Here is a 25,728-nt window from a genome sequence, read left to right as displayed (position 1 = left end):
GCTAGTGGGTTGGGTGTATGTAAGTCTTTAGGGACTAAGTATAACAAAACATGCTGTAAAAAGGTTTGGCAGGGGGATACAATTGCTTAAGAAATACTGTTTTGATTGTGCTTTATTTTTCTTTAAAATCCAATGTTTAAGGGCGTTCTCACACATGAGAGTCTGAACCAAGTTTGAACTAAACTTTATATGTTTATTACACTGTATAGTCAACATTTATTCCAGTTAGGTTTGGTTTCACACTGCAGTTTAGTGTGGTAAATTTGACAGGTCTCCTTTCCATGTCAAATTCTGTCTCTCTTCAAGTTCACATTCGTAAGCTAGTTTCTCAGATACTTTTTATTTCTGATTATAAATAAAGATTAATCTACAGTTACAGTAGGCACAGGAACGGCCAGCGTAAATTGTTTTTTTTGCATAACACCATTTGTTTCTTCTTCGTTTGTTCCTATTATTTATTGAAATGTCTAAAACTCCAAAAAAGTGCTTCCATACTTCAGACTGGGACCACCAATTTTCGTCCAATCAAAAACTCAATTCAGTCCCTGGAATTATGGTTTGCAGGACCTTCCACACCTTCTGAAAAAATCTAAAGTGCAGCCCAAACAAGGTAGGTGTGAAAGCACCCTTAGGTTTATGGCAAGTCAACTGCATTTACGGAACTCTCATTATTCAAATACGCCACTGTTAAAGACTAAATATATAAGGTTATGTGTATATAATTATAGCCAGCTCTTACCTCATTGGCTGAGTGCGGAGTGCCGTCTTCAGATCCTCCACCACTTTATTCCTCATCTCCATCTCCTCCTCGTCAAATGCGAAAAGTGCCTGCATCTGTAATAAATAGAAGAACTGAGTGTTATATTGTTTGCATCACAATTGCAAAAGTATATATATAAAATGATGTCCAAATGCATACACACAGCTCGTAGAGAAGAGCTGCCAATAGAATAGGACTTCTGGAGCAGTGTGTTTTCTGGAATGGTGGTACAATACAATACAATACCTTTGGGATTTTTGATTTAGGGAGTCAATTCTGGTCACTGAATACATTTAAATCTTCATAGCAATGTTTTAAAATCTAGTAGAAAGTTTTCATCCTGGAGAGTAGAGACAGTTACTCCAACAAAATCAGGAAAAACTATTTTTTTTTATAGCTTGTGTCAAAACAACAGCCCAGTACTTTTGTCCACAGTGTATTAACAATAGCCAATTGTGCTCTCTCAGGGCTCCGGCTTCTGAGGACAAGCTACATAACTGGGATTCAAACCAGCGATCTACTGACCACAGTGTCAGTGCCTTAGTCCACTGGAACACTCTGAGCCCCCGTAGGAGGTGGCTTAAAACTTATAGGAGTATGAATATGAGTTTTAAGAGTTTAGAAATCAATATTTGGTGGAATAACCCTGGTTTTTAATCACAGTTTTCATGCATCTTACCGTGTTCTCCTCCACCAGTCTTACACACTGCTTTTGATAACTTGTTGCCACTCCTGCAAAAATTCAAGCAGTTCAACTTGATTTAATGGCTTGTGATCATCCATCTTTTTCTTGATTATATTCCAGAGGTTTTTCAATTGGTGAAATCAAGAAACTTATAATTTTAAGCGGTCTCTTTCTTTTTCCTAGAGCTGTTTTCTACTTAAGGTGTTCATTTTTGTAGGTCATTGCTAGGCATGTCAGTGTATCATGCAAAATGTAGTGCTAGTTAAACCGTACACACCCACACTTTCACAGGCTGTTATATAATGTTTTTTTTTTTTTTTTTTTTTTTAATAATTTTATTTCTAATTTTTCCCATTTTTATCCCCAATTTACACGGCCAATTACCCCACCCACTCATTAGGACTCCCCCTATCACTAGTAATGCCACAACACACCAGGAGGGTGAAGACTAACACATGCTTCCTCCGATACATGTGAAGTCAGCCACCGCTTCTTTTCGAGCTGCTGCTGATGCAGCATTGCCGAGCAGCCAGCGCGCTTGGAGGAAAGCACAGCGACTCGGCTCCGGTACATCAGCTCACAGACGCCCTGTGCTGCGGACATCACCCTAGGAGTGATATGGGGAGAGAGCGCCATCTACCCACCCAGAGGGAGCAGGGCCAATTTTGCTCCCTCTGACGCCGGCAGCTTAATGGCAAAGCTGCATGAGCGGGGGTTCGAACCTGCGACCTCCTGCTCATAGTGGCAGCGCCTTAGACCGCTGGACCACTCGGCGCCCCGTTATATAATGTTATATGAAATCCACACATCGCAGCAGCAGTAGTGTGCGCTGCAGCAGTGAGGAGAGTTTCTGCTATGACTTCATGGCTTGGAGAGGATTTGTACAGTGTGCTTATGGGATAGAGCTCTGGTAGCTGAATTATTGAATGAGCTCATTTTCCCAGTGTCTTCTTGGCCCGGCGAGGATACACACAGCTCCCTGAAGCCATGCAGAACACAGTCAGGACTAATGCAACCTCGCTCCTCCATTCACGTCTGTTTTATTTGTATCATTTTCGTAATGTCTGCGCCATATATCAGAGAATTTAGAGCACAGGAGCCCAGGCCAGGACTGAAGCCTCTTAAATTAGGTCTAGGGTGAAATCTTTGGTCTAGAGTCATGAGAGTCCCAAACCTTTGGAGGAGCTCTACGCATGAGCTCAATTTATGAGGCCTAACTGTAAGCCTGTGTATTGCGAGAAATTGGTGATACAGGGGTTATGATTCAATATATTACAAAACAGTTTGACACTGTAAGAAATGTGAAAATTTTATTCTTTAAAACAAATTTTAAGAAATCTATGTGAAGCCCTATTCAGACTGTAATAGTTTTGTAATAGGGAGGTGGTGTAACATAAAAGTTACTATAGGCCACCATTAAAAAAAAAAATCATTATGAGTTTCACATTAGATGAGATAAGACAAGAAATCTTAGCGCAAATGACTGAAATGGGAACGGCTACTCGATTTATGCACTGATAATGATAACCTATCGTATAGCCTACTTTAATAGTAAAAATAAACTTAAGGTTTAATAATAAGCTGCTACGTATACATTCTTAACATGTATGAAGACAAATATGCTACAATACACAATAACTTGACGAACAGAAAAGGCAAAATAAAAAAAAAACTTTTAACGTGTGTGTTATACGATTAGAGGCAGCAAGATGAACAACAGTTACAAACATTTTAATATAAAGACGTTTTTACACTAATAACAGTGTTTGCAATGTCATATGTTACTTTAGAACATGTATTGTAACAACAATGCCCTGCTAAGTGCAGTTCAGTCACTGACCCAGTCTTAGAGTCTCTGTAAAATGCAAAATCATAGGTTGCATAGGAGATCCTATGTAAACCTATAGTAACACACAGAGGTGGGTAGTCTAGGTCCAGAAAGTAAAAATTCACGGGGTTGGCTGAGCCAAAGCATAGCCACCTAGGAAGTTGGAACAAAATCCCAGGGTGAATTTTAACTTTTAACAACTGTAAAAAGAATAATTTGTTCCTTGAATTACTGAATTACTGGGTAAAGCATATAACACTTATGTGCTATTTGCACAAAAAACAAGGGAACAAACTGCTATGCTGTTCCCAGCGCTGTTAGCTCCTATCTGACGAGACGGTGTCATTGCGTGGCTTTAGCTCTGCCTGTGGGCAGTCGTGAGCCAATGTGGGCGTGGCCATGAATACTAATTCTCAGGTTGAAGTAGACAAAGTGCTTTTCCTGATCGACGCGTTTTTCTGAATATTTTCTTTTACTAGCTACTACAGACAATGGAGGTTGAATAGCAGTTTCATATGCATCATCATATACAACTCAAAAGATACTACTGTATTTAACAAAGATCAAGAAAAAGTGGATTTAAACAGAAGGACACCCTTAAACACAACACTAAAATACAACTGTCTCACACCAATCTTTATATGTAAATTAATAATTAGAAATTGATACTTTGTTGTTGAACATTGATACAGTATTGCAACACAAAATATTGTGATACCTTGATGCATCAGGTATTGATTGTGCACACCAGGAGTCAACTAAAGTGCATTGAAAGAGATTAATGAAAAGTGCAGTATTAGCATGCATTATCTATGAAGATAGGAATTGCTTGGAACTAGGGCTGCAACGATTAGTCGATATAAATTATATAATTGTCGATTATAAAAATTTGTAAACTCCAAATCTTTGATGTAGACTAATCGTCAATTATAAGCACTACACAAATTACTGGGGACAAAAAAAAACACAACGTTAAAGACAAGTAACACTCAACTCTGCATGCATCTCCAAAGAGACCAATCACAACAGAATTCACATTTCCTCACTAAATATCGGCACCTTCCACATTTAAAAAACAATGTTCTGGACATTTGAAAGGCATTTAAATCCCATGTTCAGCTGTTTCTATTGTTTTGAAAATAATCGTTGACTAATCGATTAAATTAATCGGAAAAATAATCGGCAGATTAGTCGACTCCTAAAATAATCGTTAGTTGCAGCCCTACTTGGAACTGTGTGTAAGTAAGCATTACTGTTTACACTAAGACAATTATGTAGAAGAGGTCAGAGAAGTTGGTCGCTGGTCAGCTGACGCTCAGTAGATAAGGTCATCCTTATCTGGCTAACCTTTGACATCATTAATCTTCTTGTTGGGTCATCAACCAGAGCTGGCTGGCTCTCTGTTCAGGCAATGAGTTCACATTTCGCCTGCGTTTAGCCTGTGTTTAATGCACAGTCGTAGACTTCAGCAGATAATCCGACCTCGCTTCACCCTCTGGACTTCCTCCACATCCTACTGTCCGCCATGGAGAACACGCATCCACTTAGGGAGCAGAGCCAGAGGGCTTTGCAGGCCTGCCAGTGATCCGGGAGCCATCTGGACAAGGCCAGGCCGGCCCCGTCCAATGGATGTTATGACTGAAACATCTGCACAGCCCCACGGTGAGAGAGAGAGAGAGAGAGAGCCGAGCCTGGATTTGGTTGTACGTGAATAAGAGGACCCTGGTGCCATAGCTGCTCTTTTTCCATAAACATGATCTACGTCGCTCTTTAAAAAACAGTACCAGGCTACCAAGCATGACTCTCAACACTTCCTTCTACCAAGTCGGCCAACACAAGTCTTCACTTTGGGTACCTTGGCAGAGTTTCTGTCTTTTTTTTCTTTTCTGTTGGGTTATTAGACAGCCTTCATGAATAGGATTTAGTGCGTAGCTGCAACACACAGTCGCGAATCTTTTTCTGCTTGGCAGGAGCCCATAGTGGAAGGAGAACGGCAGCAGAGAAGCAGAACAGGAGCTCAGCGCTAAAGCGAACAAGAGATGCTAAAGATGCTAAAGATCTAAAGCACAACTGCCCTGCACTTAAACGATCAGACTCTCCATCTCCGACTGGTGGGTTTATTGTAAATACATGAGAATCTCTTTGTCAATTATATTCCTAAAGGTGTAATTTCACTAGAAAGTAGGGGTGGGCGATATGGCTCTAAAATAATATCACAATATTTCAGGGTATTTTTGCGATAACAATATACTGCGATATAGGAAAACAGAAAAATAATTAATTAATTTCAGGAATATGGTATAATAGTATAACAGCATAATCATAATGTGGCAAAATAAATAATATAGCATAAAATAATATAATGCAGCAAATAATATTGCAGAATATTTAGTGCATGCATATAAACTGCAAACTAAAATAATTATACAATAAATACACCTAAAGCTTCACAGTAAATAATAGACTACTTTTAAGACAGAACAGCCCTATTATCACGATATGGATTTTTAATATCATAATATTTCTGTGTCACGATATATTGTATACGATATAATATTGCCCACCCCTATTAGAAAGCATTTAGTACTTGCTCTTTTTGTGTTTGTGTTGCCTATTCATGCTGCATGTGAAACTGTTCTTCTACCCAAAATTGCCTGCATTAGCCAGAAAAAGAAAACAGGCAGAAAATCGAGTGAATCAGGAAAAGCCCTCAGACTGACGTCAACCCGTAAATTAGGATTCATCTCCTCGCCCATTTTGGCTTGTGACCGCCCACTGCACAGCCATGGAGGGAGCATCACAGTACCATTTAGAGGCAAGACGTTTGCGTGTCATGGATATTCATGTATAAGAACAGAAATCCTGTCGCTTTTTTCCTGCAAAAATATTTGGTTGGAGGTACAGCTAGTTTTATCATAGTTGTCTCGTGGATGAAGCAATCAATTCCTCAAGTTATGCAGGCTTTTAACATACCTCGATCCACAGTGTCATATGTGTACTGGAAAAACGTGATGATAGAAATATTTACTACCACCTACAGTGGACTGTACAGTGCATATTGTCGCTGTCCTATGAAAAACACTTATCTCCATTTTTGTTGATTTTTTTTTTTACACTGTGCCAAAATTTCTTGATGAATGGACCAATAGAAACTCTTCAAAATGACCTGAAATAAACTCTTTTTACATTGACTTCCATTGAAAGTTTACAAGGTTTTTTCTCTCTTCTGTAAAGTTGCTGTTTTGGAGATAAGTGTTTTTCATTGGACAGCGACGATATATACTAGCTCCTATTCCTTAAGTTTTGGCATATCAATGAATTCTCTTCCAATTACAGGCCAAATTCTGCACTTCAGTTGTTGATGTGTGGGGTGTAATGTTGGCAATTGATTGATTTATAGAGCAAACACACTCCATAGAGTGAGTCAGTACATTTTAAAAGTCTGTTCAATCTATTTATTTACAGAGCAAACACTGAAGTACCACCACTGATTGACCACTTTTATTGAACAGCAGTGTTTTTCTAAACTTTGGTAGATCTTAGATACTTATAAGCTGACTGTTTGAGGTTTACAGGCACTGTTTAAAAGAGAGATCGCCTCAAAACTATAAACTCATTTTTAGTTTTTTCCATAGATTTGATCCAACATTATATAGTGTTGAAATACAGTTCTGGAAAAATATAAGAGACCACTTAAAAATGAGGATTTTCTTGATTTTACCAAATTTTTACCAAATTGAAAACCTCTGGAATATAATCAAGAGGAAGACGGATGATCACAAGCCATCAAATCAAGCTGAACTGCTTGAATTTTTGCACCAGGAGTGGCATAAAGTTATCCAAAAGCAGTGTGTAAGACTGGTGGAGGAGAACATGACATGATGCATGAAAAGTGTGATTAAAAAACAGGGTTATTCCACCAAATAAACTCTTAAAACGTTATGAATATGAACTTGTTTTCTTTGCATTATTTGAAGTCTGAAATTGTTATTTCAGTAATTTCTCATTTATTTCTGCAAATAAATGCTCAAAATGACAATTTTTTTATTTGGAATTCAGGAATGAAATGTCAGTAGTTTATAGAATGAAACAAAAATGTCCCAAAAAAAAAATATTTTTCCCAAAGCTCTCTCTCTCTCTCTCTCTCTCTCTCTCTCTCTCTCTCTCTATATATATATATATATATATATATGAAATGTATAATAGTTATTTAGTCAAAATTTCTTAAAACATGTATTGGTCCACAACTACATGTTGTACGTGTGAAAACAACACTGATTAACCTACAGCAAACATAATTCATGTTTATAACAGTGATTAGATACTATATAAAAACACACCCTACGGCTCAGTGAACCCCAAACCCAGCTGGAGTTCTGTTCCAAAACCAGCGCCATAAACAAAAACATCTGCAAAAATGGTCAAGACCTAAAAAAAGACCTAAAAAAAAAAGAAGAAGTGTGTATTGCTAGCAGCACCAAGCATCTGCAAGTCAAATTAAAAATGAAATAAATAAAACAATGCAGTAAAACTATAATGGTGATTGCTTTTTGGCTATCTGTCCTCCATCCTTTACGACACGCTTAAATAACGTTCTACTACTGCAGAGATATGCTAATGCTGGGATATTTTGGCTGGTTGGTCTACGAGCAGCATGGAAAACTGACCTTAAGGAATGTTAATGCCCGATAGCACGTCAGAAACACTCCGGCTCCGGTGTCGTGTCCAGAAGTGAATGAAATCAGCCATCGATAGGGCGAGTATAAACAGTCAAAACAAACAGCAATTCATTTCCATTGTTTTTTTGTTTTTTTTATAGTCGGGCCGCTGGTGTGCGGTCTGGTTCTGATCATCAGAAACCGGGCAGACTGAGCGTCTCCAGAGGAAGGACGAGGGTCAGGAATGACTGAAACTGATCCCCAAGTCACTCGTACTGAACTCACTCTTATTCTTTTATTTTTTTCATTGACGTGATACTCAAACAGCAACTCCACAGCGCTGAAAGATGCATATTCTGGATTCTGGAAATGCATCCTGAACATTCTGTGTGGAACCTTCTGGTGACCTGCGAGAGGTACTTTTTGTTTTAGAGTATTTCTAGCTCGCTGTGTGCTTTTCCCTCAGGGCTAAAGTTCAAAAACTTCATCAGTCATCAGCCAAGGTGTAAAATACTGAAGCTAAAAAAATACCAGCATAAGGTATGTTTTGTTTGTATCGAATGGTTTAGCTGGTCTGCAAGGATGTTTAATCTGATTAAGCTAAACAACCACTATGACCATGCTGTAGCATGCTGGTTGATCAATGTGGTCATGCAATAGCTCTTGACAAGCAGTATAACCAAGCTTGACTAATTTATTTAAGAGACATTCCCTGCAAGACCAAAAGATGGTAGACCAGCATGACCTACAAGACCAAGCTGGTTGGCCAGCATGACCGGTAGTATTAAGCTGGTAGTCAAAGACCAAGCTGTTTGACCAGATTGACCTGCAAGACAAAGTTGGTTGACCAGCATGACCTGTAGTATCAAGCTGGTAGTCAAGGATCAAGTTAGTTGACCAGCATGACCTGTAGTATAAAGCTGGTAGTCAAAGACCAAGCTGCTTGACCAGATTGACCTGCAAGACCAAGCTGGTTGACCAGCATGACCTGTAGTATCAAACTGGTCGTCAAAGACCAAGCTGGTTGACCAGACTGACCTGCAAGACCAAGCTGATTGATCAGTATGACCTGTAGTATCAAGCTGTATGTCAAATATCAAGTTAGCTAATCAGCATGACCTGTGGTATTAATCTGGTAGCCAAAGATCAAGTTGTTAGACCAGCATGACCTGCAAGACCAAGCTAATTGACCATCATGACCTGTAGTAACAAGATGGTTGTCAAAGACCAAGCTGGCCGACTGGCATGACCTCTAAGACAAAGTTAGTAGACCAGCATGACCTGCAAGCCAAGTTGATTTATCAGCAGGACCTGCAAGACCAAGCTGATTTACCTGCATTATGTGCAAGACCAAGCAACAAAGCATTACCCGTAAAACCAAGATGCTGACCAGCATGACTTGTAAGTCCAAGCTGGTATACGCTATACTCTGTGCCTTAACTATTATACCTTTATTATATTATTATTATTACTATTATTATTATTATTATTATTATTATTATTATTATTATTATTATTATATTGTACCTTTATTATTATTATTTTTGTACAATGATGTACCATTGCCAAGTGAAGAGCCATTATCTATTCAAATGGTTGTTCAAGAGGTCATAATACTTTACCATTACCTTTAATAAAATAACCTTAAGGAATATACTGAATACTCTGATTCTGCAATTCCTTAGAATCAGTATGAAAGATCATGGCCTGGGAATGCCCACACCTGTATACGTTGTGAGGTGTTATCTTGTGAGTGAGGTTGAATACTGAACAGCATGCTTATGGCAAGAATATGTGAATTATTGAGAGTTTAATTGAGGCCTGATAGTAGGTGCCAGATGGATGGTCCATTTTCTGCAAGACCAAGCTACCAAGCTTGACCTACATGATGAAGCTGGCTGACCAAGCTGGTTGATTAACATGATCTGCAAGACCAAGTTTGTAGAAAAGCATGATCAACCTGACCTAGATAGACAACTGGGATGACCAATGGTCACCAGACGATTACTAAAAAGAACAGAAGTAATTACCGGGTTCATACATGTTTTAACCAATACATTTCCATTATTTTTTTCCATGATTTTTAATGTCTTCAAGACAAATTTGACAGAGCAATTTTTAAAACATCAGTGCAGACATTGACAATAAAACCAAAATCGACTAAAACGCTAATTAAAATGGATATAATATAGGTCTAAAATGAACCAGAAAAATGTTGGGATACTATCTTTAATAATAAAATGTGTTTTAGATCCTGAGAGCATTGATAAACTGAAACACAAAGATTTGTAGAGCAAATTTACATTATTTTTTTATTTTTCCAAAATGTATCCGGGCCTGGAAATTGCTTTTTTTTCCCCCAAATTCCATGACTTTTTCAGGTTTTTCATGACCGTACGAACCTTGAAAGAAGGGTTTATTAGTGGCTTGTGATTTATCAATAAGATGACATTCTAATTTATTCAGTAAAATATTGAAAAGAAAAATCCCATATCACTTACAGCAGCCATGGAGTTGATACGGTCTATGTAGTAGTCAGGCCAGCTGGTGGCGAGCTTGTTGGGATCCTCTTGTTCCTGAATAAAGATGGAAAACAAAACTGCGTGAGTACAACATAAATACTTCACTTTACCGTAAGAAACCTCAGACTTTACGGCTTGGAGAGAATGACTGAAGGCACATGTGCAGAAGACGTGTGTTCCGAATCTTTCATTAAGCAGAAGAAAAAACCACAGCATCAGCATAATTGATACCACTGCCTTCATCTGCACATCATACATATGCATGGGAAGCTGTGAGGTATTAAATATGCAAGGAGTTCCATGTCCTGCGGAAAACTCCGGCAGACAGGAGACTACACACTCAGACTGGAGTCTGCTGGATTGCTGCTGTTGTGCTTAGGGGAATGTTCTCTTTATAACGAGAGAGTTTACTGCATTCAGACATGTCTGTGTTGGATCTTTCTACTGTACAAGCATTCCACTATACTATTCAATATGCTGGGTTTTTTTATCTGAGAAATGCAATTTGTCCTCTTTATTACATAACAAATCTAAAATATGATTGGCTGAGGCACCTTTAAATCTTTGAATACACCAAAAAAAAAAAAGACATACAGTGTACACATCAACTAAACTGTGTTGTAGTAAATTATAATCTAATTACAGACCACTGTCACAGAAGGAAGTTTATTGGTTTATTGTGAATCTCAAGGTCACATATAGAATAAGTTTTGCTTCCATTTAAATGGCCTGGGAGAAATATGTAACAGTCAGTATTCACTAATGTGTACACTGTCCCTTTAAGAGCCCCTTATGCTAAGTGCTTATTTAAAAGAAACAATAATGCGTTACTTATTTTAAATTAATCGTTGACAGCCCTAATCAAAGATTCACAATATACTTATGACTTAAGTAAGTCATAAGAAAGTGTTGGGTTGCAAGGCTATTCAGAAGTAAAATAAAAAACGTTACAGAGAACAATTCATGATTAAAATATAGACTAAAATGGTCTTCATATAGAATATGTGTAATCCTCTGTAACTAAGAATTGCAGCATAGAGTTGTAGAGGTTCTTAATGGTGTCCTAAGATAATCCATCCTATGCAGCCTATGAATATTCCTGCAGATTTTGAGTTAGGGGTTAATGTGGTGGCTATGGCATAGTATCATCAGCAGTATCTGGATGAGCATTGTCCTGTTGGAGTAGTGCACTGCAATGTACCTTCAGAAAAGGCCATGCAATACATATTTCCTACATATATATACAATATATACAATATATAATTTCGTTCTATAACAGACTGAGCAATAAGAATTCTCTTACCTCAATCCATTTTTAGTCTATATAGGCTTAAGCAATGTATATACTCTTATCTGCACTTTGTCCATTACCATTACCGTTTGATCCTCCATTTGCAACATTAATTGTCTTTTTTGTATCTGATCTTCTGTAGCTTCTGTCTGGTCCCAGCTGGTGTACATAAAGCTTTTAGTCCAGTAATAGTCATTACTCCCTCAGGGAGCAGCTCGCTGATCTAATGGCACATGTTCTCCCCAAAGAGACCACAGCAGGCAGGCCATGTGGAGACCACTCTTCTGTTTAGCATCAAACAAGAGCGCTACTCAAGCTGCTTGGAAAATGGATCACAGTGTGCTGGCTTTGAGCATTAGGGCTGCTTTAAACTGGGGATGATCCAAATCCCTTGTTTTTCAAGTTTCCGTGCATCGTGATCTGTGTTTAATGTGCAAACTGTAGAGTCCTTTCACCAAATATCATCAACCATTATCAAACTTTACTCCAATAGATGCGGGTCATACTGATGTCTGAAGCTTATGTGGACTTTTAACAGCAGAGAACTGGTTTCTGTCAACTGATTCTGTTATAATTTACTGGTTAAATGTGGTTTCTGTTAAAAATTCAGCTTTTACCTAAACCAGTAGTGTAGCAAAGTTTGTGATCCAAAAGAAGGAGTAGAAGGACTGGCAGATAATTTAAGGGTGTCATTTAATTCAGGTGTTTTCAACCAATGGAATGGCAACAAGGTGTGAATGAGCAAAGCCCTGTATTATTTAAAGAACAAGGATCTACTAAAATCTGATTATCAAGGAGCTGATTCAAATCGCTGGTTCGAATCCTGGTCATGCAGCTTGCCATCAGCTGCCATAGCCCAAAGAGAGCATTTGGCCTTGGCCTTGCTCTCTCTGGGCTGGTAGATGGTGCTCTTTCCCCTCATCACTCCTAGGGTGATGTCGATCAGCACAAGGCTGCGTCTGTGAGCTGATGTATCAGAACCGAGTCGCTGTGCTTTCCTCCAAATGCGCTGTGATGCTACTCGGCAATAATGCATTAGCAGCAGTTTGAAAAGGCGGTGATCGGCTTCACATGTATCTGAGGAGGCATGTGCTAGTCTTAACCCTCTTGTCTTGAGGTATCAATAGTGATGGGTGATGTACAGCCAGCTAGCAGCTGAATGGGTGGGACAATTAGCCAAATAAATTAGAAAAAATGGGAGAAAAATTGAAGAAAATTGTGACTACACATGACTGATCAGCAGATTGACTGGTTCTCTATCTACGTGATCCCATTGGCTGTAGGTAGTCGCTATTTTATGACTCACAGTCAGAGACTGATTCAGATATTAAACCTGCTAGATGTAAGTGCCTGTAATGAAGGACAAAAATGATCGGCTATTGTGTGAAACTGCACCACACACCATGACACCTGGACGTCCGACTTGATCTTGATGAAACATGGATTTGTTGGTTTCCTAGACAAATAAAAAGATAAAAGTGTCTTGGTTGAGATGACCAAGCACTTTTTTGATTTTCTGCAGTGTTTCATTCAGTTAAACTGTACAGAAATTTACTGAAAATGGACAAACAGAAGTTCTTTAGGCTACAAATACACTTTGTGGTCTTTCATGTCCAACGACAAAACAAAAGTGTTTTTGGAACCTAAAACAAAAGCTTGGACCGTACCTCATCCTGCAATTTGCTTTCCCCTCAACCTCCAATCTGCACACAGATGCAGTCTGCTCCCGCAGCCAGACAGATTCTAACTACCTGATTACTAACCTAAGCGACTTTACACCAATTGCTGCCTATTTATCGCCCGCCGCCTTAAAACTGCTCACCCTGTACAGAACATTTCTCCTGGCAGGCTCACCAGAGCCATTAGGAGGCCGGTGAATTTCCTCACGGCTACAAACAAGGGGAGATGGGGGAGATGGTTGTGTTTGCTTTAAGGTCGGCACGGTAGTGCGCCGCTCTCCCTGTGCGTCAATATTTGTGCTATTAAAGCAGACAGAGTGGAGGGAGCAATAATAAACACGACCCCCTGCTCTCGGCCCCGCCGTGGGTCCAGCTCTGTGAAGCTAGTCTGGTGCAGGGCCTTATAAAAAATGAGAGAGCACCACAAACACAAAGCTCGATTTTGTAATTTATAGCTTTTTTTGCAATGGTTTATCCTATGGTTTATTTGATGCCTGAATGCTCTTTTAGTCCAACATAGTATCAATTTTCTGTATGAAAAATATAAAAAAAAATAAAGGACAACTACATTTAGCATCTGTGTGTTGGACACAAATTTGGTCTATCTATGCAGTGAAAACACACCTATCTATACACTAGTGCAGGGGTGTCCAAACTTTTTTGTTGGGGGACAGAAGGAGAAATATATGTCAAGTTACGGGCCAAAGACTCTGTAGTAAAACAAATAATGAAATATACCACTTTAGATAATACATTTTACTGATTATTTAATTTACACACCATTTTACTTGACTTACTATCTTTATCTTTGACAGTGTTGTGTAATCTAAGATTTTTCAAATTGATTTTTCATTTCATGATGTCTCTTAATATTAAACTCCTTAATTACGTAAACTTTTAGACACATTTGCCCTTTTTCTGCGCTAGAAATGCGCACCCTCTCCGCTTTTAGACTCTTTGGCCCGTTTTTCTGCGCTAGAAATGCGCACTCTCTCCACTTTTAGACTCTTTGGCCTGTTTTCTGCACTAGAAATGCACACCCTCTCCGCTTTTAGACTCTTTGGCCCGTTTCTGACACCTAGCATTCAAACTTTGAATCTCACATTATAAAAACCTGCTTAACAGCGGCCGCAAAAGGCCCGCGGGCCGTAGTTTGGACACCCAACCCAGTCATCAATAACCCATAGCTCTAGCACTAAGCAACCACTTCTCAATCAAGTAAGGAAGAACATAGAACAGTACAGTATTCAGAACTCCAACAGTTAGATATTTGGAACATCTTTAAAGAACCACTAAACCCTACAATTATTTTTATTTTCCATTTATAGCTGAACTGTGTTGCTTTAAAGTAATGAAACATACCAGCCCTACTAAAAATCTTTAGAAACATTTCCTAAAACTTCCTAAAAAGTGCTTTTATTGTGGAATTTCGGCCTTTGCAGCACCCTCTCAGGTTCAACTGTGCTATAGGCGTGGATGATGTTTTCATATACTTTAATTCGCAGACGCATCACAATATGCAGATTAGTTAATCAATCAAAAATGCCGCCCACCTGCTGACGAAGTCCAATCATGTGTCTCTCACTATTATTAAAGTCACATTGCTGCTGCTGCTGCAGCTCAGCCAATAAGCTCTCCCTCCTGCCCTGCCTCTAAACCCAAACACCGCCCAGTGCCCCTCCCAAACTATCCCTTTGTCGAGTAGGAAAGCGCAGCAACTAGTTCCGATACATCAGCTCACAGACGCAGCCTTGTGCTGATTGACATCACCCTTTGGAATGATGTGGAGAAAGAGCATCATCTACCCTCCAAGGAGAGCAAGGCCAGTGTGTTCTCTCTCGGGGCTCCAGCAGCCGATGGCAAGCTACATGAACAGGATTCGAACCTGCGATCTCCTGATCCTAGTGGCGCCCCCCAAAACTTTATTTTTTATAAGACTTCCTCAATTTCCAGAACAAGACTAGACTGTATTAAATGCCCTTGTCATGACCCTGCTAACTGGTACGGTACACATTCACTCTTACTCCGAGTCAGCCCCGCCGAGGAGCTCACGATCGATTATTCAACACTTTTCTCTTTCATGTCTCCTCATACGCTCCAGCGCTGCAGTGAGTTTTGGCAGCGTTGGTTTGAGAATCTCACTCACTCATTCTCAGAGAGTAAAATCCTATCCCCTTTGTGGCCAAGGTGACCCCTGCATCTGTGCGTTCACTAAAGCGCTTCCCTGCTTCTCTGATTTCTGTGGTTTGGATTGAACGGGGCTCCAGGCCTGAGACTGCGCTGCCGAGTGTTTGTGGAGATTTGGAAGCTTGTTGGCTGAACCCACAGTCTCTCTTAAGGGAGCAGCTGTACAAATGCAAACGTGATGACACAGCTACCAAAACATGGAACGCATCGGCGAATTCAAAGAGCATGTCTCATAACATCGCTGCTGGGTTATCATCACAGGCATTGATGATAGTGATAAATCAGTGACATTGACTACTGATAGTTACTAACTTGAAAGACGAACCATAGTTAAAGCAGCAGCAGCAGAAAATAAAGCTGTATAATTCATTCATTATACAGCTCTGGAAAAAAATTATACTTTTACCAAATTAAAAACCTCTGGAATATAATCAAAAAGAAGATAAATGATCACAAGCCATCAAACCTGAAAGCTGAACTGCTTGAATGTTTGCACCAGGAGTAGCTTCAGGTTATCCAAAATCAGTGTGTAAGACTGGTGGAGGAGAACATGATGCCAAGATGCATGTGATTAAAACTGTGATTAAAAACCAGGGTTATTCCACCAAATATTAATTTCTGAACTCTTAAAACTTTATGAATATGAACTTTTTTTTACATTATTTGAGGTCTAAAAGAAGCTCTGCATCTTTTTTTATTTCAGACATTTCTCATTTTCTTTTTTTTGGAATTTAGTAGAAATGTTGTCCGTAGTTTAGAGAATTAAACATCAAGGGTTGATTTTACTCAAATATAAACCTATAAATAACAAAATCAGAGAAACTGATTCAGAAATTGAAGTGGTCCCAATTTTTTTCAGAGATGTACTGTATATTGTAACGAATGGTATCAGTGTGCTGGTGCATCAGTCTTTGCAATATCTAATAAATTTAACCTAAAAACAGAGTGGTCTGGTAGGTTTCTAAAGGAATTTTACTGCAAGAAGGTCTTCACGATTTTAAGCCTTCAAATTTTCTATTTTTTTATTTTTTTATATTTGTTGGCTGCAACCACTCTCTACATTTTGACAGCTTTTCACACACAACAATTCACTTCACTCCAAAACACAGAATTTCTATTCCTATTTTATACAAAAATACATGACAAATATATGAAATTACACTACTTTCCAGACAGAATACTCCCATTATCACAATATAGATTGTTTTTATATTTAAAAAAAAAATACACCCGATTACAACTTACACGTTATTTCAATCATCTAATCATAAGTAATCTTGAATAATCCTTTGAGTAACTGATTTTCTTCATATTTTAGAGTTGTTCTGAATGTGAATGATAACCAATCATCATCAAGCTAATTGGCCAAAAGTGGGAACCCGCACTAATAGCTAAAATGAGTACAGCTTTACTGTAGTACAGCTGTCTGGATAGCATGTTTGGTTCCTGAAGTAATTTAATAGTAAGAAAGACGATCCCTTCATGATGAAAGCTTGACTCAAAAAGTGCAGCAGGGCTCCGTTCTCGGCACCCTTTATTTGTGGAAAAAGGGAAATAAACTTTAAGCCAGAGGGAAGAAATGTGGCTTAAAGACTGCAGCTAGAGTAATGGGCATGTTTCCTCCAGAGGTTATTATGTGAGGTGAACGGTGAATTTAACCACAGGGGATTGTTTAGGTCTCTTTTTTCATGGGGAATGGTGATGATATTAACTGGGCAATTTTGGAAATCTGTTCCTCATTATTCCACCACAGTGATGGCTTAGGTTAAGAATACAAGAAGACAGGAGACATCCAAATATTTCCCTTGGCAGATTTTGAACAAGGTATTTAGTCCACTTACACCTGGACTGTGGTATGCCTAGAATTAGAAGTAGAAGTAAGCATATACAGTAAGCGCTCAGACAGTAGAGGCACATATGGGAAGCTGTTTAACCAAGAAAAGCCTTATTATTCTTATTATTCTATGAAATATAACTATATTCATCACTTTTAAGCTTCTCTCATGCTGCCTCTCGTCTGTTTTTCTCTCTCTTTCTCCCTCTGTATTTGGCTTTTCACCTGGACGCCAGCGCTGTTTTCATGCTCAATAGTAAGAAATATAACTCTGACTTACTGTAAGCATTTGAGGCTCTAACAAGAAGCTGCTCTGTGCCTCCAATAACAGCCTGGCTCTCCAGAATCCTCTGCCTAAATCACATTAGCACACAAATCTCTGCCTGTCCCTGAGCCAGAGTAGTAATCAGCCATGTTTTTGAGGCTAGACAACCATCTCACCAGTATCCAACATCTCAGCAGGCCGTCCGACCCCTGCTTTATCCTGCAGTCCAATTCGCAGATCCAATTACAGCTGGAAGAATTCAGTTCAGAGAACATCTCGATAACTTCTTCACATCTGTGTGTGCGTTTGATGATACGGGAGAATCTAATTTCACTTGACGACTCGCTGTCATTTCCATATTTACAAAGTTATCGTCTTAATCTGAGGAATTATCTGTGAGAACTATGAGAACTTTGTAGGCGAATCGTCACAACATTTTCATTATTGACTTATCGTACCATATATAGATATGCTGAGCTCAATATAGTCCATTGTTCGCTTAGGAGAGAAGAAGTCAACAAGCAGAGTCGCGCAGCTGCATGTAGTGAACGCTGCACAGACCGAGCATGTAAACAGCATGGAGCAGCAGAGACATTGCATTTGTTCATAGCTGTGGTAGTTAGCGTTATCTGGCTAATATATCAAATTAAACTGTGCCTTAGAAGCAGTTTAGCTCAAATAAAAGGATTACATTTAATAGCCGGGTCAGATTAAACAGACCAGACCAAAACCATTTCCTCTAGCTGGTCCTAGTCTGGTTGTTTTAATCAGAAACCGAGTGAGATAACTGTTTTCACACCTGCTCAATTGAACCACACTAAGAGCATTTTCACACCAGCACTATTTGGTCCGTTTAAAGCGAACTCTGGTCCGTTTGTAACTTTAGTGCGCTTCGATTGAGCAGGTGTGAAAACAGTAATCGCACTCGGGTGCGGATCAAACTCTGGAGCGGTTCGTTTGTGGTGAGAACGTAATCCGGTCTCGATCGGACCCAGCTATTAAATGTAGTCTATTTATTTGAGCTAAACTGCTGATAAGGCGCAGTTTAAACTGATATATTAGCCAGATAACGCTAATTTACACAGCAATGAACAAACACTGTGTACATGCACGTGCGGTCTGTGCTGCGTTCACTGCTCACAGCCACATGATTCGGTTTACTATGTGTACATCTGCACTGCAAGTCCAAACAATGTGTTTAAAAACGCAGCGTTTCAGCGCTCAGTGTTAAAGCACAAATATATGCTCTGGAACACAGAATCTTCTTGCTATATTTTGTATATTTTCGTATTGCTTTTTTCGTATATTTATATTTACTCCCACGCCAGACAGCTCTGGCCAATCAGAGGACACAGTCTGCTTGAGTGGTTTATTGGTGCGCATTTTAGTGTGTTTAGGTTTATGTCTGTATAAAACCAGAACAAACAGAGGGAGGAACGCTCCAAGTAAACAAACACAACAACTGATTCAGACCATAGAAACCAACTACAGGTGTGAAAACCTGTACAGTACACACAAACCAGAGTCCGTTTTAACCAGACCAAATAGTGCTGGTGTGAAAATGCCTTAAACTTCATTATTATTGAATTACTATGGTATAATTTCATCTTTATACAAGTGTCAAGAAACTGTGGCTTTGAACCGCCATAACTTTGCTTATTACATTTATTTCTGTGACAATATATCATCCAAAAAATAGCATTTTGTGACTTTTTTTGGCCCAGGTCAATACTACTTGAATCAACATAACCATAACAATCAGCACTCTACCACCGAAGAAGCATGATCCTCTCAGGAGATGAAGCACTTCCTCTGTAAAACCCCTGTTTATCCAAAACAAGACATGCTTTCAGCAAGGACACCTTCAAACAAAAAACAAACTCTGAATTGTTTTTCCCAAAAGCGCTGGCCGAGGAAAGCTCTAATTCGAACAACAGGTCAGAGCAACCACTGCTTTGGCAGGAGCCACAAAAGCAGGACAAAGGAGATGTTTCCGACAGCTTTAGGTCTCCAAGTTCCTCTGGATCAGACAGTACCAAGAGCAACACAACAACTGAAAATATTCAATTCAACTCAATTCAATTAAACTTAACTGTTTTACCAACACAGGACTGTACAGTACAGTGAAACACCGGCAGGCGGCTAAAACTATGGTGAAATAAAGCATGTGACACGTCATCTGCTGGTGTTGATCCACTGTGTCTTATCAAGTCCATGCAGTGTTTTTCCACAAAATCTTACAGCACTTCATGCTTCCCTCTGCTGACAACTTTTATGGAGATGCGGATTTCATTTTCCAGCAGGACTTGGCACACTGCCCACACTGCCAAAAGTACCAATTGCTCTTATATAATATTCAAATTTCTGAGACACTGATTTATGGGTTTTAATTGGCTGTAAGCCATTAAGTCATATTCATCAACAATAAAATAAAATCTTAAAATAGATCACTCTGTGTGTAATACATCTATATAATATAGAAGTTCCACATTTTGAACTGAATTACTGAAATAAAGTTTTTATTTAGTTTAATAAACTTTTCAATGATTTTCTATGTTTTTTAGATGCACCTGTATATCACATGGGACATGGGAACTACTGGAAAAAAAGTGTAATTGCAGTTTAGCAGTGCTCCTGTGATTTCCAGGGTGGCTGCTAAGGAGTTTTTTAGGTGGTTGCTAAGGTGTTGCTATGGTGTAGCTATTGTTTGTAAAGGGATTTTCTACTACGGTTGACATATATCCATAAGACAATGCATTTTTATATCAAAAATATGAGTAAATATGACCCAATGTTCAGCATGGTTTCACTCCAGTTCAGTTTAACTCCCATTGTATTAGTTGCCTTGTTAAAAATGCATGATGACATGAATCACAGTTTTGGTATTTATTCTAATATTAATGTTTACTAGCGAGTAATTAAACACTTACTGTCCAAATAAGAAAATGAGTGTTTTATTTAAAATTTTCCTAGGTACCTACAATGTACCGTACTGCACAGTACTGTACAACAAGGTCCAACAGAATAGTCTTACATTATTGGCGTATTTCCAAGCTAAAGATCTCTTTCCAGAGAGCGAGGAAGATGAGGCCATGTCTAATCACACCGTTGTCCTTGAGAGGTTGGTGATTTCAGTTGGTCCACCAGCTGTAAGCAAACACAGTGAGCGAGCGCACGCCCCTGTTTACTGCAATCATGCAAATCCAGTCACTCAGAATACATTACCGCAGAATTCAGATGCATGAGCCGTTTAAAAACAAGGCTTTAGGAGCATCAGCGCACACAAAACATCCACATCCATCCAGCCCGTGGTCTTACGAAACATCTGCATGACAGCCACAAGACGTTCTCATCAGAGCTGGAATGCATATAAGGCCTGGTTTGTTTACAGTAATACTATTATGAGCGCAGAGTTATTGCACCCAGAACGGCAGGCTGAAAGTGCACGGCCTAGCTACGCTGCTTCATGAGCTTTCTTCAGTACTGACTTTTAAATCTACTGTACAAAACAGCTGTACGGACTTGTTCTAAGAGGAGAATCAGGAAGATTGCAAGCTATTTAAATGTGAACACTTAAAATACAATTACATACCTGGATATTATACTGTAGACTACAATAACAAGCACAGAGTTGTTATTATTAAAATAAAAGCTAAGTGTATATATTTTCCTGGAAATATAGGTTGTTTTAAGTAAAATGTAAGGTGGCCGAAAAAAGGGGATGCTTGTAACTCAGGAGGTCTTGGCGCTGGGTGGCGCTGAGGTAGACAAAACCTTTAATTCTAAAAAATATATATATATATATATTTATCTAATAAGTCAAACAAGCACTGGACTTTGATCTTCACAGATGTTTCTTTCCTGAAAACCATTTATTTGGGTTGGTAAAGCTCTTACGTTTATTTACAGTAAGCTTAGATTTAACCACAATTTTGACCGAAATGGCCGAAAATAGAGGCCACAACGCTAACCTATAGCAACAATGCAGCGCAGCTACAAACAGAGCAGCAATGGAACTATTTTAACTTGCTAGGATCGTATTTTCTCATCCTCTTTAACTTAAAATCTTTCAATAAGCAGCGATAATGGAACTGTGGTATAATCGCAATAATACACTCAAGGTTCGTGCTATAATGTGTAATATTGGCACTGCTGTGCTGATCTACTCTATACTCAGCCGGCGGTCTCGTGCTGCGACCGAAGCTCAGCAGTGCCAATATTACACGTTATAACATGAACCTCCAGTGTATTATTGCTTAATTACAACATACTCTAGCATTAAAATGTAGTAAAGAGAGTATATAGATTTGTTCACATCATTGCTAAAGATGTCTTAACTAGTGTTAATTAAAAGTGATTATTGTGTTAGATGGACTGATCTACTTTCAGGAGGATATCACTTGCTAATTCTGTAGGTACGCTGTCTATAACTTTAGGGCACACAAGGTGCCAGAACAAGCTGTCTGAGCATTTGCTTCTTTCAAGGGCTTTCTGAGCTCACAGAGTCCCGATTCTTCCTCTGTACATTGTGCTGCATGTTAATCAGGCATGTGTGGGACAGCCCTCCTCCGCTGCAGCTGACGAGAATCAGCTTTTTATTTTCTTTTGCGTCGTTTTTCCGAGCGACCCGGTTCTGGTTCCTGTTTCCTGGCCTTGGTTTAAAGTTGTTTTTTTTTTTTTTTTTCTCCTTCAGTTTTGAACATTTTTGTCCTTTTTCGAACAATCTGCACTGCCAGGAAACCCTGCGAGAGAGAACATCAGCTCTCTGCCCAAAACCCCACCCTGCCGTGAACACCCCCACCACTTCCCCAACCTGAGCTCTGAGTGCAGGAACAGGTCAAAACTGTGGCCTCGGCACAGCCCTGTGCGCACAGTGATGAAGCTACAGGACCTTTATTAACTGTTCACTGGTAATACAGCCAATGTGGGTCCAGATGCAGATAAATAAAAATTCTAACAACCAAGCTCTCTCTGAGCAACCTCACAGGTTTCAACAGAGTCATAAGAAGAAGGAGACAAAGGAGTAGGAAGAAAAAGAGGGGGAGGAGGAGAAGACAAAACAAGATGTTTTGAGAAGATGAAGATAAATACAAAAGATAAAAAGGAGAGAGGGGGGAAATGGACAAGAATAAGAAGAAAATTATCAGAAAAAAGGTATAAATATTTCACTGGGGTGGAAACCTGCTTGTCATTGCAGTGATAACTCTAATGCAGGGGTGTCCAAACTACGAAAAAAAAGTCTAAAAGCGGAGAGAGTGCGCATTTCTAGCGCAGAAAAACGGGCCAAAGAGTCTAAAAGCGGAGAGAGTGCGCATTTCTAGCGCAGAAAAACGGGCCAAAGAGTCTTAAAGTTGTCGTAATTAAGGAGTTTAATATTAAGAGACATCATGAAATTAAACATCAATTTGAAAAATCTTAGTTTACACAATACTGTCAAAGATAAAGATAGTTAGTCAAGTAAAATGGTGTGTAAATGAAATACGTAAAAAAGTATTATTTAAAGTGGTATATTTCATTATTTGTTTTATTACAGAGTCTGTGGCCCGTGACTTCAATTATATTTCTCCTTCTGGCCCCCAACAAAAAAAAGTTTGAACACCCCTGCTCTGATGGTATGTCTTCAGCACCTTTAGTTAAAGCTGCTATCCGTAAGTTTTGGGATTTAGAGAATCACTTTAAACTGGGCGGGTGTGATGCATTCTCTTTTCAAAGCAGATTAAATCCGATTCCAGGTTATGTTCAGTCAGAGACGGAGAGAGAGAGAGAGAGAGAGAGAGAGAGAGCTCAGTTTGAAAGTTTACTCCTTTGTTTCTTTGTTTTTACTATGAGTGAATGAGCAACTGACTGCCACTTTAAGGGACACAGTGGAACCTGTAGGACCGTTTTGTACATGACCGAATAAATAGGGTTGGACGATATGGTCCTAAAATAATATCATAATATTTAATGGTATTTTTGCGATAACTATACTCTTGGCGAAATGACAAAACACTGAAATAAAAAAATAATATTTCAAGAATACACTACTGCAACAAAATGAAAATTTCATTTTATTATTGCACATGTATGATATGGAACACCCCTAAATTAAATTAAATTAAATACAATTAAAAATACAAGAATTCAATCAGATTTGTAATCTGATAGAAGAATGTCATAGAATAATGTCATGATGCTATAAATGCACTCCATTTATCTCCATATATCCAGGATTAAATAAAATGAATGATTATAATCTGTCTCTAGTAGATATATTTTTTGGGAAATGTGAACAAAAAAGTAGCAAAAAACAGCAAAAAAGTAGTACCCTGATGTGATAATTAGAGGTGGGTGATATGGCACCATATTTCAGGGTATAATATGGTTCATGTTATTCAAAAATGTTGGCGATATTATTGTGTATGATACGATATGACACACCTCTAGTGTGAAAACACCCTAGATACAGTATATAAGGCAACTGTTTAGCTGGAGCTGCAGGAGATGCTGGTAACTGTTCCTCCAAAACGACACAGAGGAGTGCACAGAGGAAAAACGGTGGGAGTCATGTGCGATTGTTTAACGTTAGATCCGGCGAGGCTTTCAGACGCTGCCACAGCCCTCCCACTGTAATCAGAGAGAGAGTAATATCCTGCGAGCCGCCGACCACAAGCACAACTCCAAAGGACCAGCCCCGTCCAGCAGAGGAAGGGAGGAGAGACGTGCGACGAGAACGCTGGACACTCTGACCAGCGGTTTGGGTTTAGAGGGAGCTGTGGTCACACATTTCCATTTCAAAGGTTTTAATCACAGAAGAGGAAGTGTTACAGTTATTTGTCTAAAAGCAGACGTTAGAAAGCCAGCGTCCAACGAGCTGTTTTGACAGTACAGTATCTCTAAATCCACAATATCACACAGCTAAGAGAATTTTTACTCCCTTTAACCCTCCTGTTATGCAAATTTTTCAGGAACAGCAATAGTGCCCTCGGGTCAATTTGATTCGGTGAATGATTTATAATCTAATTAATATCCTAAATAATGATTATCCAAAGTAATCATTTTTCCAGTAATAAAATCCAAACAATCAGTGTGAATATTTCATTACTAACTACATTACTAATTATTCCATCAATATTTAGTGCAATGGAGTTTCGTACCTCTAACAGGTAAAGGTTCAATCAGGATAATTCACTCGTTTTTCAAAAAATAAAAAAATAAAAAGACATGTTAAAACTTTCTTTAATGTTTTACTATTTTACTACTTTTGACAGACCAACATATAAAACATAACAGCTTTACATATCATTAAAACATAACACTGATTTTTTTTTTTTAGTTCTGTAGTTTGTTTTGTTGATTACACGAATTAAGGCAAGCAAAATAAGTTTTATACTGAAAATATACTTTTAGCAATTTTTCCTTGATCTGTAAAATTTTAAACAGGTCAATTTCACTCGTTACATAACAGGAGGGTTAACTCCCCAAAAACAAAGAAGAGAAGGTTGATACTGTAGAGCAGGGGTCGGCAATTAAGTTTGGCTGGGCCACAAAAAAAAATCTGTTTTGGAAAATGAAGTGTAATGGGATGGATTGCTACAGACTAGTAGCTCTCCAGCCGAGAGCTTTGTTGAACCCAACTGCAGAACAGTTAATCTCAAAGAGAAAAAAAATAAATAAATAAATAAAAATAAATAAATAAACACACCGCTTCTCACGCGGGATTGAACCCGTGTCGACAGGGTCTCGGTACAATACACTACCGCTGCCCCGGCTAGTGAATTGGGAAAAAAACGCCCTTATAAGGAGATAGGGAGCCCAAAAATGGGTGGAAAAAAGAGAACAGGGGGAAACTAAAGTCACATCGAGCACAACAGGGAGGCAGGGGGGGAGGAACGTAAACAAAAGCTCACCAGAAAATAATTTTATTTATTATTTTTTCATTATCGTTCATTATAGTTTAAACAATCTCACGGGCCAGATGTTTCATCTCTACGGACCACATCTGTTGTCGACCCCTGCTGTAGAATAATACGTGTGTTA

The 25,728-nt window shown here is 38.9% G+C and overlaps 1 protein-coding gene across 3 annotated transcripts in view; it reads right to left on the bottom strand.

Moving 5' to 3' along the window:
- The window catches only part of daam2 (dishevelled associated activator of morphogenesis 2), a 199,144-nt gene that overhangs the window by 67,540 nt on the left and 105,876 nt on the right, over positions 1-25,728 (bottom strand). For all 3 annotated transcript variants that reach the window (XM_022673199.2, XM_022673201.2, XM_022673200.2), the window contains exons 4-5: positions 10,433-10,507; positions 740-834 (exon numbers count right to left, since the gene is read on the bottom strand). In XM_022673199.2, the coding sequence (XP_022528920.1) occupies positions 740-834; positions 10,433-10,507 (170 nt within the window). The remainder of the gene's footprint in view (positions 1-739; positions 835-10,432; positions 10,508-25,728) is intronic.

The sequence above is a fragment of the Astyanax mexicanus genome, chromosome 14 (genome assembly GCF_023375975.1).
Source record: "Astyanax mexicanus isolate ESR-SI-001 chromosome 14, AstMex3_surface, whole genome shotgun sequence".
Lineage (NCBI taxonomy): Eukaryota > Metazoa > Chordata > Actinopteri > Characiformes > Acestrorhamphidae > Astyanax > Astyanax mexicanus.
The sequence above is the reverse complement of the archived record's forward strand: the minus strand, read 5'-3'. Positions and strand labels throughout refer to the sequence as shown.